The sequence below is a fragment of the Eurosta solidaginis genome, chromosome 3 (assembly GCF_040869045.1).
Source record: "Eurosta solidaginis isolate ZX-2024a chromosome 3, ASM4086904v1, whole genome shotgun sequence".
NCBI classification, from domain to species: domain Eukaryota; kingdom Metazoa; phylum Arthropoda; class Insecta; order Diptera; family Tephritidae; genus Eurosta; species Eurosta solidaginis.
In genome coordinates, this window is record NC_090321.1 from 244,791,010 (window position 1) to 244,804,531 (window position 13,522).

Here is a 13,522-nt window from a genome sequence, read left to right on the forward strand (position 1 = left end):
AAGAATATTATTTTTGAACTATACGCTTTTTAAAACTAAGTTTTGGCCATTTTTGTGTAATATGTTGACAAGTGGAGTTTTTTAAAACTACGACAAAAACCTAACAATTATAAATAATTTAAATACGAATAAAAACTACTTTATATGATTGAATTTTTTTGTTGAAAATGGTTAACATAAGTATATTTTTTCGAAAAAAACATGCGATCTAAGATTAAAAAAAAAAAAACAAGTTCTCGTCCGTAAATACAAAATATTATATAAATGGCAAACGAAGCATTGATTTTACAAAACTATGCGGATTGAAGAGGTAAACTCTAAAAATTTTAACAATATTTGCTATCATAATTTGCTACACATATGAAGCAGATTTTTTAAACAAAAACATATGATTTGACTATAATGTTTCTTCTTCCAATTTTTAGTTAAAACGAACAATCACATTTCTGCGCTCAACTTCATAACATAATAATTAAGTTACTATACAATTTTTAAAACACGTTTAAAATATTAACCAATACTCAGCTTGCTGCCTTTTCAACTTATATGTATGTATACGATATTTTATCTTTTACATAATATCAATTACTTATATAACTAAGCGCTCCCTAAACAATATATTACTTCACTAATTAACAATTTACATGCATACAAATAATCTTCACATATGTAAATATTTACAACACAATAACAAATATCCCATATTCTATGTATGTAGTACACTTGTAAACCCAAAAATAGAAGCAAAAATTACAGTGCTGCACAAAAAAATTGAATGTATATCTGACCAGATTCTTATTCGCTATGTATTTCGATATGCCAAATCGGAGTCTGGCATTAATTTAGTTCGAATTCCAACCAAATTTCGAGAAACTATTACGAACTGCTTATTAGAGTAATTTTCTTAAAATGTTGGGCAGTTCAAGCTAATGTGTGGGAGAAATCCCAGAATCGTATTGAGCACGTAGAGAAATAAGTCGATAGATCGGTCAGATAAAATTTTCAGACTACTTTTTAAAGTGAAGCTGTGAAAATCGTGCTGACGCAAAAAAAAAATAAAATTTTGTTTGAATATTTGACCAGATCCAGCCAGCGACATGATTTTTGACTCACAAACCACAAATTTTTAAGTAACTTGTAAAAACCCGCTAATGCTCGAAAAAACTGAACCAGCTTTTAGAAATTTACCCGAACCTTTTCGAAAAAATTTATAATTAATTTAATGGATAATCATAAAGATTACAAATTTGAGAAACTTTTTAAATATGAAGCTTTTCAGTCGAATAAGTTGTAGTCCAAACAATAAGAAGTTCAACAATTTGCATTGTTTTGTTTCAATTATTTTCGAAGACGATCATAGATTTTTACGCATATAACAAAATTATTAACAACAGAAAAAAGTGTGAACAAAACAAACTTCAAACTGGTACTTTATTAAATTAAAATTGATTGTAACCATTTCAAACACTTTATTCGCATTTTTAGGAGTTTTCGAGTTGAACGAACTTCAGCAATTTTTTCATTAATTGGCGAAAAAACTTCAGTTATGTTTACATCAAAAACCATGTAACATAATTTGGAAATGTTTCGAAAAAATTCGAAATCGAATCGAAACTTTTACTTTCTTAAATTAAAATTAATTGTAACAGTTTCAAACAATTTACTAGAACTTTGGCGGTGTTCAAACCAAATAATTTTTTTTTTTCGTTGATTCGAAAAAAATTTAATTGGGTATACACCGAAAATTATGAAAAATACATTTCATTTCATGAAAAGTTTAAAATCAGTGAATAGTAGTTATAAGAACCTTTACCGAAGTTGACTAAGGTTTTTATCAATAGAAAAAAAATAAAACTAATTTTTTGTAAAAAAAAAGTATTTAAAGCTATGTTGAAAAAAGTTTGCAAAATCATTTCGAATAGTGAGTTAAATTTTTCTAGACTAAAATTTAGTGGACTATAAAACTGCATACTTAAAAGTTGGTAAAAATTGCAAGTATTTTCTTTCAGGCTTGTACAACTGTTTTGAGTTTTCGAGTTTTTTTCGAAAGCGATTTTAAAATCGATTAAAAAATTTACGCTAAATATAAGAAGAAATAACAGATACCATTTGTCATTAACTCTTGCTGCTGTTTTTGCGTTCACAGGTGTAGAAAGTTAGGTGGATTTTATAAAAAAAACTCACATTTTTAATTCTATCGCATATTATTACAGACAATAAAAATTTGTGTATATTTTGTAGTGAAATCTGCTAAATGGCCAACAGCATTTGCTAATCAGCACATTGTCTCATTATATGGCGGATCTTTTTCCGATTCGGTGCTCGATTTAATATTTGATGATAGTTTAGCAATTTCGTCTTGTACCAAATGTGTACTGATTTGCGGTATGTTCGCATTGTCACCACCGCCTCCCACACCACTCTCCTTCGACTCCTCCGTGCTTGAGCTGCTCTCTTTGAGAATATTCATGCCAAGCGTTTTAATACCACCTGGCGGTTTAAGTGTAGACAACAATTTGGCTGGCATAACAAGCGCGGGCAGCACACCAGTTGACGCATTCTTATCGGTCGCAGCGGCCAATAAACCGGAAGCTGTCACCGGAGCCGTCAGCAAATTGGACGTTGTATGCATGTGTGATGATGATGGTTGATGATGTTGTACTTGTAATTGCTGTTGTGGCTGCTGCACTTTACTCGCTTGATCCATGCTAAATTGTTTCTTCAATTGCATGGCACGTGGCAGCGCTAACTGCACCTGCGGCATTACCGCTGCCGCAGCTGTTGCTGCTGTCGTCGCACCTAACTCTAAGGGTGTTGGTGTTGTTGTCTTATTTTTTTGAACATCCTGTAACTTTGCATCATCAGCACCCATAGAGATGACACGAGGCGGCTGATAACGCGCTGTGGTATCGCTTGCGCTGCCAATATTGCCTGTAGTAATTGTATTTGAACCATCGCCACTACGTTCTTGTATTATTGTTGTTGCTGTTTGTGTTGTATTATTGGTATCGGCAGCATCGAGTGACAGCTCTGCTGCCAACGATGGTGTATCAATATTATAGGAACCAGTCATTGAGGTTGTTGTTTCATTTGAACTTTGTTTAATAAAACGATATGGATGCGCCGAATAATCGGTTTCTGTGCTGGAGCCTTTTTGTAGACTTTCGCTGGACTTTTTGAAAAGTATTCCTGTGCTCTCAAATGGCGCATTCAAAAACTCGCTGGCAGCTCGAGTTGGTATTGCTGGCGCCTGTTGATATGTTTGTTGTTGCTCCATAGATGAATTGCGTTGCCACGGGCGTTCGTTTTTCAGCTGAAAACCTGCTGGTCCAGTGGATGAGCTGGCGGCAAATACACCACCAACACCGCCAGCCACACCACCACTACCTGCCCCACTTGTGTCGCTGCTATTGCCGCAACCACCAAGTACTCCACCTCCCGATGGCGGTTTGGATGGTGACAATTCGACTGCTGTTTCGCGTCGCAATGGATGGCGATGACTATAGTCCATAGATGTGCAGGTCTGTAATAAGAACAAGAAGAAAAATTGGAGGATGTGTAACATTATCAAGTGAAAAATCTTGTGGCGAGATAAAAAGTACTTTAATAATACGAAATTGTGAACATATATCTGCGATGAGATTTAGGTCGATCTTCTTTTATTCTTTCCTAATTTTTGCGACCCCTTTTAAAAGAACATTTCGAAAAAGTTTTCCATCCTTCTTATTTCGTGACTTTAACCCGGAGAGACATATACCCAGCAAACGTAGTTTCTAACGTTAGAGAACTAGGTTGGAACTCGATCAGAGAACGATTTGCTAAACGCTAGAAACGCAAAAATGAACAAAAAAAGGTAAAAAGGAATAGTGAGCAAACTTTTGGCATGTTATTTGACTGACGTTTAGAGGAAAACATATTCTCACACATATCTCATATCAACGAAGAGCTAAATACGGAAGAAAGAAGTGCCAGCGGATTTGAAAAGCATTGGTACGATAAATGAAATAACTGCTAATCGAAGGACCCGCGTGCCCTAATGGGAGATGGTTTAAGGGTCTGCAAAGTTGATTGCCTCCGACGACAAAGTCTGTTGAGCTTAGTCGGAAGCATAGAAGAGGCAAGCATAAAGCTTAATCTCTTCATGACATGCACACAGGAGTTGCTAAACTCGTGCGAACTCCAGTTGGCATCAGAAAAAACAGAGTTGATACTCCTAACAAAAAAGCATATACCGCTAGAAATTATATATGAGGCCTTCTCCGGAAATATAGCATCAATGAAGGTAGGCAATTATTTAGGAATAAATTTAGACTCCCCACTAACATATTGGGCGTAAAGTGCGACTGAGAAGGCATCTAAATAGGTATCGATGCTATGTGGGCTGAAGGCAAACATTGGAGGACCAACAGAAAACAAAAGGAAGCTGCTTAGGGACATCACCGTATGCATATTACTATACGGCTCCGAACTGCGGGAAAACTTACTTCGTAAGAAAAGCCGTTATAAGCTTCTAGCAGCTGTACAACGAACAGTGGCTCTGAGGGTACCCTCCTCTTATCGCACTGTATCAGGACCAGCCGTACATGTGGGAAACAAAAAAACAGACGGACCAAGAGCTAAGCAAAGTTGTCGCAAAGAGAGCAGGGAAGAAACGATTAGGATATGACAAGAACAATGGTAAAATGAGCAGCTGTGCAGATGAACACCGAATTTAATAACAGATTTTGAGCGAGGTAGCCTACTATGTTACCCAAATGCTCTCTCGACATGGATACTTCAAAAAATACATGCAGAAAAACAAAGCCCAAATACAGTAAGAGGGCATACGGCGACGAAAACGAGAACAATGCTGAACACACTTCAAATGCTGGCGATGGTTTCAGAACCGACAAATGCTTGAGGAAAGAGTCGGCCAAATCACTGCCAATAGTTTTATAGAGAAATGCTGAGCAGCATAAACAACTCAGCAAATTTTTAGAAACCACACTCAGGTTATAAATGCGGAGTCTGGATGCCGGAGCAAGATAAGGCTCTTAATAAACAAGAAATGTGGAACGCCAACACGAAGGAATGCAAACGCGGTTCCGGGGCCCGCGACGGTTACAAAGGGGCTGGTTTTTAGATCGCGGCCAAACGGGTGCTGCGACTGCAGCAATTATCGTGCATTAGACATTTTATAACTAAAAACACGAACGTAGACATGAACTAGGGATTATGATCCCGATCCCGCCCCAGCTTTGAATATACCCGAGGCAGGTATGCCTGTAGTAAGAGGCGACAAAAATACCAAATGGATATCCAACCCAATTGTCAACTACATCTACTCGTGGCGAATTCTGTTTCTTTAACAGCCGAGGGTTTGGCGATCGAAAGTTACTCATAGATCTAGAGGGTGGGAGGGCGGTATGGCCTTGAAGGTTTCATGTGGGTGTACTAAATCGTTCCCGAGATGGTCGGGCTGGTGCCTTGATGGTGCTTGTTACCGGAATGTACCGGAGCTGCATCCGGCAAAGTACCATCAACATCGATAACACTCCCAAAGGCCTTCGGAAGTGTCCTTATCGCTACAACAACAACATCTCGAAGTCCCGGAATTTTTTAAGTCCCAAAAACACCGAGATTATTGGATTTTAATTCCGTTATTGTTCAAAATAGCATTTTAATATCCATTAAATAATTTAAAATTTGCTCCACAAATATCACATTTTTAAGAGCAGAACGAGCATAATATTGGGGACAAAAAAAATATATATAAAATCGGTGGCAAGATTTTTATTAGTGGTTTCTATGGGTTTTTATTGCATATTGCAAACGGTTCTCTGATGTCAGATTTACCAAATTGGTTCAGGTTTTCGAGATACTCGTGCTTAAATTTGCTACAAACGCCTTTTTCTGCAATAACACAGGCCGACAAAAATCCAAATCTAATTTGTAACCAGAAATAGGACTATACTTTCTAGAAGGTTTCGACGCGGTGAAACCGAATCTGAGTCAAAACAGTCTCGGCGTCTTAAGTTTTTGAGATATGTATATTGGAACCTAAAAAAGCAAAAAAAAAAACACTTTTTCGTCAGATACATTCGATTTGAGTTCATGCCAATTATAGAATTGTTTTAAATCATTATTTCTCGTTAAAATACTACTCCTACTCCCGGGAGCCAAAAAATGCAGAATGCGTCGTTCCTAATATTATTAAACTATTAACTTTATACGTTTGTGCGCCTAAAAGTAGACTTTTATTTTTTCTAAAATTTTTCAAAGTTGGTTTTATAAATCACAGGGCACAAATGCATTTGGCATATGAACTGAAAAATGTAGTCAAACGTGTGGAATCTGAAACTCTTGCTAATTACTCAATTATCCGAATATATTGCTAAGGCAACAAAATAAGCTACAAAAAAAAAAAAAAAAAAAACGTTTGTGTGCATGCAACACGTGCAATAAATGAACACATTCGTATTCCCTCGTCAATAATACATTTGCAAATATTTGTGTGAAGAATTATCAAATGCGAAAATGAACACGTCCTTTTGCTTATATGCCTGTGCTTGCACACTTTATATATATATATATGTATGTATGTATGTATGAATAAATAAAAAGCAATCAACTCGATTAATTCAAGTGGGTGTAAATTTTTCTGGTTAGTGTTGCTTTCTACATTCCCCACAGCCTTTATGTAATGAATGTATTTTTGCTTTTACTCACCCCAAGCGAATTGTCCGTATCATCGACAGATGCACGTGCTTGAAACAATCCTTCTAGCATCATATAGTCGTTCTCTTCGCATTCCTTTAAATGTTGCTTCTCCAACATGGCAGCAAATTCAGCTTTAGACATTTCACCTGTGGGCCGATCCAATGAAGCTGTAATGGATTAATAATGTAGTAAAGTAAGAGATGAGTGACAGAGTAAATAAGTGAGTCATGTTAAATATTGGTTGTAAATAGAGCTACTAAGCTAACTAAACCAAAAACTAGGGCAGCAAATTTGATAATCGATAGGTTTTGCCGCTGTTGAAGTTATCAGTGTAATTTAACTTCAAGTGCGACTAATTTAAACTGATTTTTTACTGTTCAAGCCGGGGTCGTATTACATTTACGATCAGTGACTGAAAACCATTATCACTCAAACGATAACTATGCAATTGTGAAACTACTTCTAAAAAAGTTCTTGATCTAACGAGTACTATTTGTCGCGAAGTCACAAATGTAACTAATCCGATTCACCATTTCAGAGCTAATGTATTTTAAAAAATTAGTTTCGATCACTGATCGTAAAACGTAATATGGGCCTTGGTTTCGCTGTACAAATTTTATTTTTGCCCAACGCTTAATTAGACAGCCGTTTTAATTTTGCAAGGAAAATACATTCAGACTTAGAGAGATACAAGCATTCCTAAAGGGAAGTCAGTAACTAATGATACAAGTTTCTGATTCTTAACCAGACCTTAAGTGCCAAATAAGTACTAGTTCGTTAGTAACTAAATTTTTTTTCCAGTTACAAAATCGACAGTTTGGATTTTTGTATTCCATACCTATCTATATCTATAAAATTAAAAGTTTGTTCTAATTTTAAAAATTTTTCGGCCAATTGTTGAAATTTAAATATTTAGATTTTCAGAGCTTTAAGGCCGTTAATGAAAGACAAAAACTAAGTTTTTCCTTGTTCTCCTACGCGTTTCGATGTTTTCACATCTTATTCAGGGAGCCTGGATTATTTAACATAAAACATAAAACAAAAATGACAATTATTAATATTTTCACAACAAACCACATTCATCAATATTTCACTTACATTAATTTGTATAATTACACACATTAAAATATAATTTAGTTGTAGTCACAAACAATAACAATAATAATAAATAACATAACATTCTGCACATTTGAAAAGAGCCACTGCGTCCATTGCCTCGTACACTGTAATTGATTGCAGTCGCGTAGGCGCAGTTTATGTTATCCACATCTTCTTTGAAATTCATCGCCATTTGCGCACGCTTGCGCCAACCGTCCACCTCTATTGTGGCCTTAAGATCTCCCTCGAAGCGCAGATAGGGAATCATGTAGTCTGTTCGTCTTGTGATTGATGACGCTATACTACTATGGCCATATCGTCGGCGCTCAAGCTGCCCCGAAGCACCAAGCCTGGTTGCGGTCGTTAACGCTTTGTTCTTTGCTACCAGGTCTACAGGTGAGATGTGCAGAATGGCATACAGTGCAGCCGTCGGGGTTGTTTTCAGGGCTCCCGTAATGCTAAGCATCGATAGTCTGCATACCCTCTCTAATTTTTTGAGGTATGTTGTTTTTTGTGTGGCTTTCCACCAAACAACAACTCCATAGTATAGAATAGGGCTTACAATCGCTGTAAAAACCCAATGAGAAAGAGAGTGCGATAGGCCCCACGTACACCCCAGCATTCTTTTACATGCATAGAGTGCCGTTGAGGCCTTCTTGACCCTCTCCTCCACGTTGAGCTTCCATGACAGCTTACTGTCTAGGATGATTCCTAGATATTTTGTGCAAGGTTTCTCCTGTAAAGTCACCCCTCCTAACTTAGGCCTGGTCCAATTTGGGACCTTGTACCTCTTTGTAAACAAGACCATATCCGTCATCTCCGCATTGACTTTCAACCCGACATTAGATGCCCAGGTATGAATATCCCGAAGTGCCCGATCCATCAAAGAACTAATCGTTGGAAGGCACTTTCCACTTATGACAATTGCAACGTCATCTGCGTAAGCCGTAAGCAGTTGGTTGATGACCAGCGTCCACAGCAGAGGTCGTACAAGTTCTAGGTCTCTCAAAATTCGCATTGATATTTAAAATTTTTTTCACATTCATATTTTGAGTGAAGCATAATCTAAAACACCCTTCGCAAAAAATGTCCAAAATCAAGGCGAATTTTGACAGACAAATAACTTGCAGTGTGGTAAACTAAAATTGTTCGGGACACAAAACTACATACAAATTACTACTTCTTGACTAATACAAGTTTTAATAAAATGGTTAATCACATTACATGTAAATTCATTACTAGCGGCAGGAAATACTTAAGTGTGTTTTTATTTTTATTTTATTTTTTTCACAGCCAAACAAACGTTCGGCTGTCTATGTAAAATGATCAGTTTTCGAACAACTCTTTTTGAAATTACTTAATTAATTTTCAGTTGAAGTTAATCAAAATTTTAATAAATCGATTTAAACTAAATTGATTAGTCAATCGAACTTTGTAAAAAAAGCACATAAATCTTAAATATATATATTTCCTAGTCCCTAATTTCAGAATCTTGACAAAACATGATCCAGACAATTTTTCGTTATCCCTACAAAATACAATCTAGACAGGCCAAAATACAGACATGACAAATTGCCGACTAATTTTAATGCCAAGAAGACATACTCCGGGAAATTTTTCTATAATGACACAATATAACAAAATTAAAACTTTCTCTTGCAAACAGAGCTGTTTCGCAAAATGAGCTTCGTATAAACCATTATAGTCAAAAACGTTCGAGTTATTTTTTATCTGCACTTAGAGATTCAGAGATCGCAATGGGCAGGTTTTTAGTCGGGCTGAAAAAAATCTGAAAGTGTTACAACTTTGGTGTCCTAGAAAATATTGCTTTCTCTAACAGAAGCAGAGCTGTCGAGTAAAGCTTTCGCAACGTGTAGCATCAACACGTCGTAACTGCTAGGTGCCTTCAGAAAATGTGCTAAAAAGTGGTGGAGGAGTAATCATGGCTGACAACAAAGTGGAAGCGAGAAGCGTTGCTGTAATATAAAGATAGAAACTCTGCAAATTACTTCTCATGGAAAATTCTAAAAGATGTGTGCCGGAACCGTTTCATGCTTGTAAAGTATATGAAAATAAAAATCGCCTCTCGCCTAGCATAGCTAATAGCGGTTACTCTCCCGCCAGTCTTAGGCACCAAAGCTAAGGCTCTTCTTGATTCTACACACATACACACGAAGGTCACGATATGACCAGTTAGAGAACAACATATCTCATAATTTGATTGAAATTCAGAACTTGTTTCACTACCTCCAAAACAATTGTATTAAATTTATGTTGATAAAAATGGAAGCTCATTTAAAAAAAACTTCCGAGTTAAGGCGTTTTTCAAAAGTATTTTCCCGAAGCGGCTGCTAAGAAATAGTAGTATTCCACTTTGCGTTGATATGTAGAGTGTTGAAACCTGAAGTGATTTTTAAAACTACATTTACCTATATTTTATCGAGTTTTTGCATCTGAAATGTGTCCTTTCAGTATAATGCAACTTGAGGAACTGAGGAGGTCTGTTTATTTTATACATAGTCGGGATTATACACCCTTCGAAAACATGCACGTTTAGACAGATGTTTAATCTATAAAAATGAGCTTTGATTTAAAAAAAGGTTTCAACTTTACAAAGAAATTGTTCTTGTTTATATCCATACAGAAGCTTTACTAGTCTCAAACAGATTTTAGGTCAGTTCTTCTTAAAACCAGTGCTGTCAACTAAAGTTGAATGAGGTTGCCACATTTAAAAAAAAAAAAATATAATAAAAATTAAAAATATGGGTACTAAGCAAAAGGTCTTTGTAACAATACTAAATTTTTTCTCTTATATTTCATGCTGTCCCGAAAACGGATTGAAAACTTTGAGCGAAACTATGTATAATAGTTATTCACTTCATTCTTAGCTGTGTTATTTGAGTGAAGCTTTTGAGGATATTTCTACAAGGTTGCCACCTATTAAAAAAAAAATATTTGAAAGCTATTTTTCGTCATCAAACTTTTTTATAGCATGTCTCCACTTAGAGCTTTATTAGAGATTTAGGCATCTGAGAGAATTTAAGGTTAAATCTTACAAGTTATATCATATAAAATTAAATCTCGAAACGCAGAAGATTTAAGTTAAATCTCTGATAAATCTTCAACCATTTGTTCAATCATTACAAATATTTCAGGTATGGCAACCTTCAATTCATATGCCATGTAATTTTGTGATAGGAAAATATTTAAAGGTTGCAACAGTTTTTAAACTCATGCATGACAGATGTTTTTTGAAGATTTTTAAGTTAAAATTTGTCTGACCAAATGTGAGTAAAATAATAAAACGCAACAATATGGGATATATAGATATGTTTTTGCTATGAAAATGTATGTGTTTAATTCCAAAATGTAAAATTATTTTTGTGGCTGAAAAACTTGACAAAAGTTGAAACTGTGCACGAGGAACCACTTTATAAATTTTCAATACGAAAAAATAAAACGTGAAATAAATCTACAGTGGAGAGAGTGCAGGTTAAAATGGGAATTATGTTTTTTTTTTTCAATTTTCGTAGCTTTAGATATCGAAAAAGTGGGCGTGGTCATAGTGGGATTTCGGCCATTTTTTACACCAATACAAAGGGAGTTCAGATAAGTACGTGAACTGAGTTTAGTAAAGATATATCGATTTTGCTCAAGTTATCGTGTTAACGGCCGAGCGGAAGGACAGACGGCCGACTGTGTATAAAAACTGGGCGTGGCTTCAAACGATTTCGCCCTTTTTCACAAAAAAAAAAGGTTTTCGTCCTACAATCTAAGCCCCAACCAAATTTCACAACGATTGGTAAATTTTTGTTCGACTTATGACATTAAAAGTATCCTAGACAAATTAAATGAAAAAGGGTGGAGCCACGACCATTTTGAAAATTTCTTTTATTTTTGTATTTTATTGCACCATATCATTACGGGAGTCGAATGTTGACATAATTTACATTTACATATATACTGTAAAGATATTAAATTTTTTGTTAAAATTTTACTTTAAATAATTTTTTTTTAAAGTGGGCGTGGTCGTTCTCGGATTTTGCTAAGTAACGTTCCTGCCAAATTTCATCATGATATCTTCAACGACTGCCAAATTACAGCTTGCAAAACTTTTAAATTACCTTCTTTTAAAAGTAGGCGGTGCCACGCCCATTGACCAAAATTTTACTAATTTTTTTATTCTGCGTCATAACCTAAACTCACCCACCAAGTTTAATCGCTTTATCCGTCTTTGGTAATGAATTATCGCACTTTTTCGGTTTTTCGAAATTTTTGATATCGAAAAAGTAGGCGTGGTTATAGTCCAATATCGTTCATTTTAAATTGCTATCTGAGATGAGTGCCCAGGAACCTACATACCAAATTTCATCAAGACACCTCAAAAATTACTCTCAAGTTATCGTGTTAACGGACAGACGGACGGACGGACGGACATGGCTCAATCAAATTTTGTTTCGATACTGATGATTTTGATATATGGAAGTCTATATCTTTTTCGATTCCTTTATACCTGTACAACCAATTGTTATTCAATCAAAGTTAATATACTCTGTGAGCTCTGCTCAACTGAGTATAAAAATATCACAATTAAAAAGCAGTGTCGGGTAGACTAGTTTGGATAGATAAGCTTGGATTTAAAAAACTAGTGGAAACTGCTATTTATAACTATGGTACAGCACTAAGATTATGATACGTCGTTTAATCATGCATGTTCTTGTCGGGTTTCTTTAAGAAAACGTCAAAAGCGTATGTGCGGTTGTGTGGAATGCGTTAGCAGGCCGGATGCGATGAAATACGCTGAAATGAGTAATTTCGAAAATGCGATCTGTATAAGGAAAAGCGTCGCCTTTGGATTCTTTAGCCCAAAGTTACGAATTTGGTGCTGTGTAAATGTGCATTACACAACTTAGTCGTTCACCGTAAAAGTTTCGTGATTGTCATATGCAATGTGCAATGTTTTAATTACTTTTTTTATACGTAGTACTATTTATGCATGAAACTCACCATTTGATAATGCAAAAATTAATATTATACTAATACATACACATAAATATTATGCAATTATAAAAAATATACTAACCTTTCTTGCTGGGCAGCGAGACCGTTGGCGATGCCATTAAATGGCATACACTTTCCAATTCATCCGTAATTGAAGTATATTCACTATGCAATTTCATAAGAATGTTTCTGGTGGATTTCGTATGCAATACTGATTTTCCTAATGAAATATAACGAATACAATATCGAACGAGAGACAGAGAAAGAAATTAGAGAAAGATAAATTATAAGATGATGATAGAATAAAAAAAAAATATTTCAAAAACAATATAATAAAATTATAATAATAAAATTTAAATTAAAAAAAGTAAAAATGTCTAAGTGCGAATAGAACCGAACATTATACACCCAGCTGTGTGCTCTCTCGTAAATATCATGAAGAAGTTTGACGAGAAATGTCTCGAAATCGACTGCTGCGAGCATATCAAGATATCTCGGCTACCATCTCGAATGAATTCTATCTCAGCATATTTTCCAAAAATGAAGAAATCGCCATTTGTGCTCAAGGTAACATCGGGGTTAATGCTTTCCAGCCTATTTCGCCCGTTTAGACAGCAAAATCTTATCGTCATATAAACAATGGTATAAAGAAATGTTTACACTGATTGACCGATTTTTGTTCCATATATGTAATTAAAATCACTATAGTGAGACAAGCTAGAAG

The 13,522-nt window shown here is 35.4% G+C and overlaps 1 protein-coding gene across 27 annotated transcripts in view; it reads right to left on the reverse strand.

Moving 5' to 3' along the window:
* Positions 1–1,792: 1,792 nt before the first annotated feature.
* Trpm (transient receptor potential cation channel, subfamily M) overlaps positions 1,793–13,522 on the reverse strand; it is a 793,755-nt gene continuing 782,025 nt past the window's right edge. For all 27 annotated transcript variants that reach the window (XM_067775779.1, XM_067775781.1, XM_067775778.1 and 24 more), the window contains 3 exons: positions 12,881–13,018; positions 6,709–6,866; positions 1,793–3,523 (listed from right to left, as the gene is read on the reverse strand). In XM_067775779.1, coding sequence (XP_067631880.1) covers positions 2,276–3,523; positions 6,709–6,866; positions 12,881–13,018 — 1,544 coding nt within the window. In that variant the 3' untranslated portion in view covers positions 1,793–2,275. The remainder of the gene's footprint in view (positions 3,524–6,708; positions 6,867–12,880; positions 13,019–13,522) is intronic.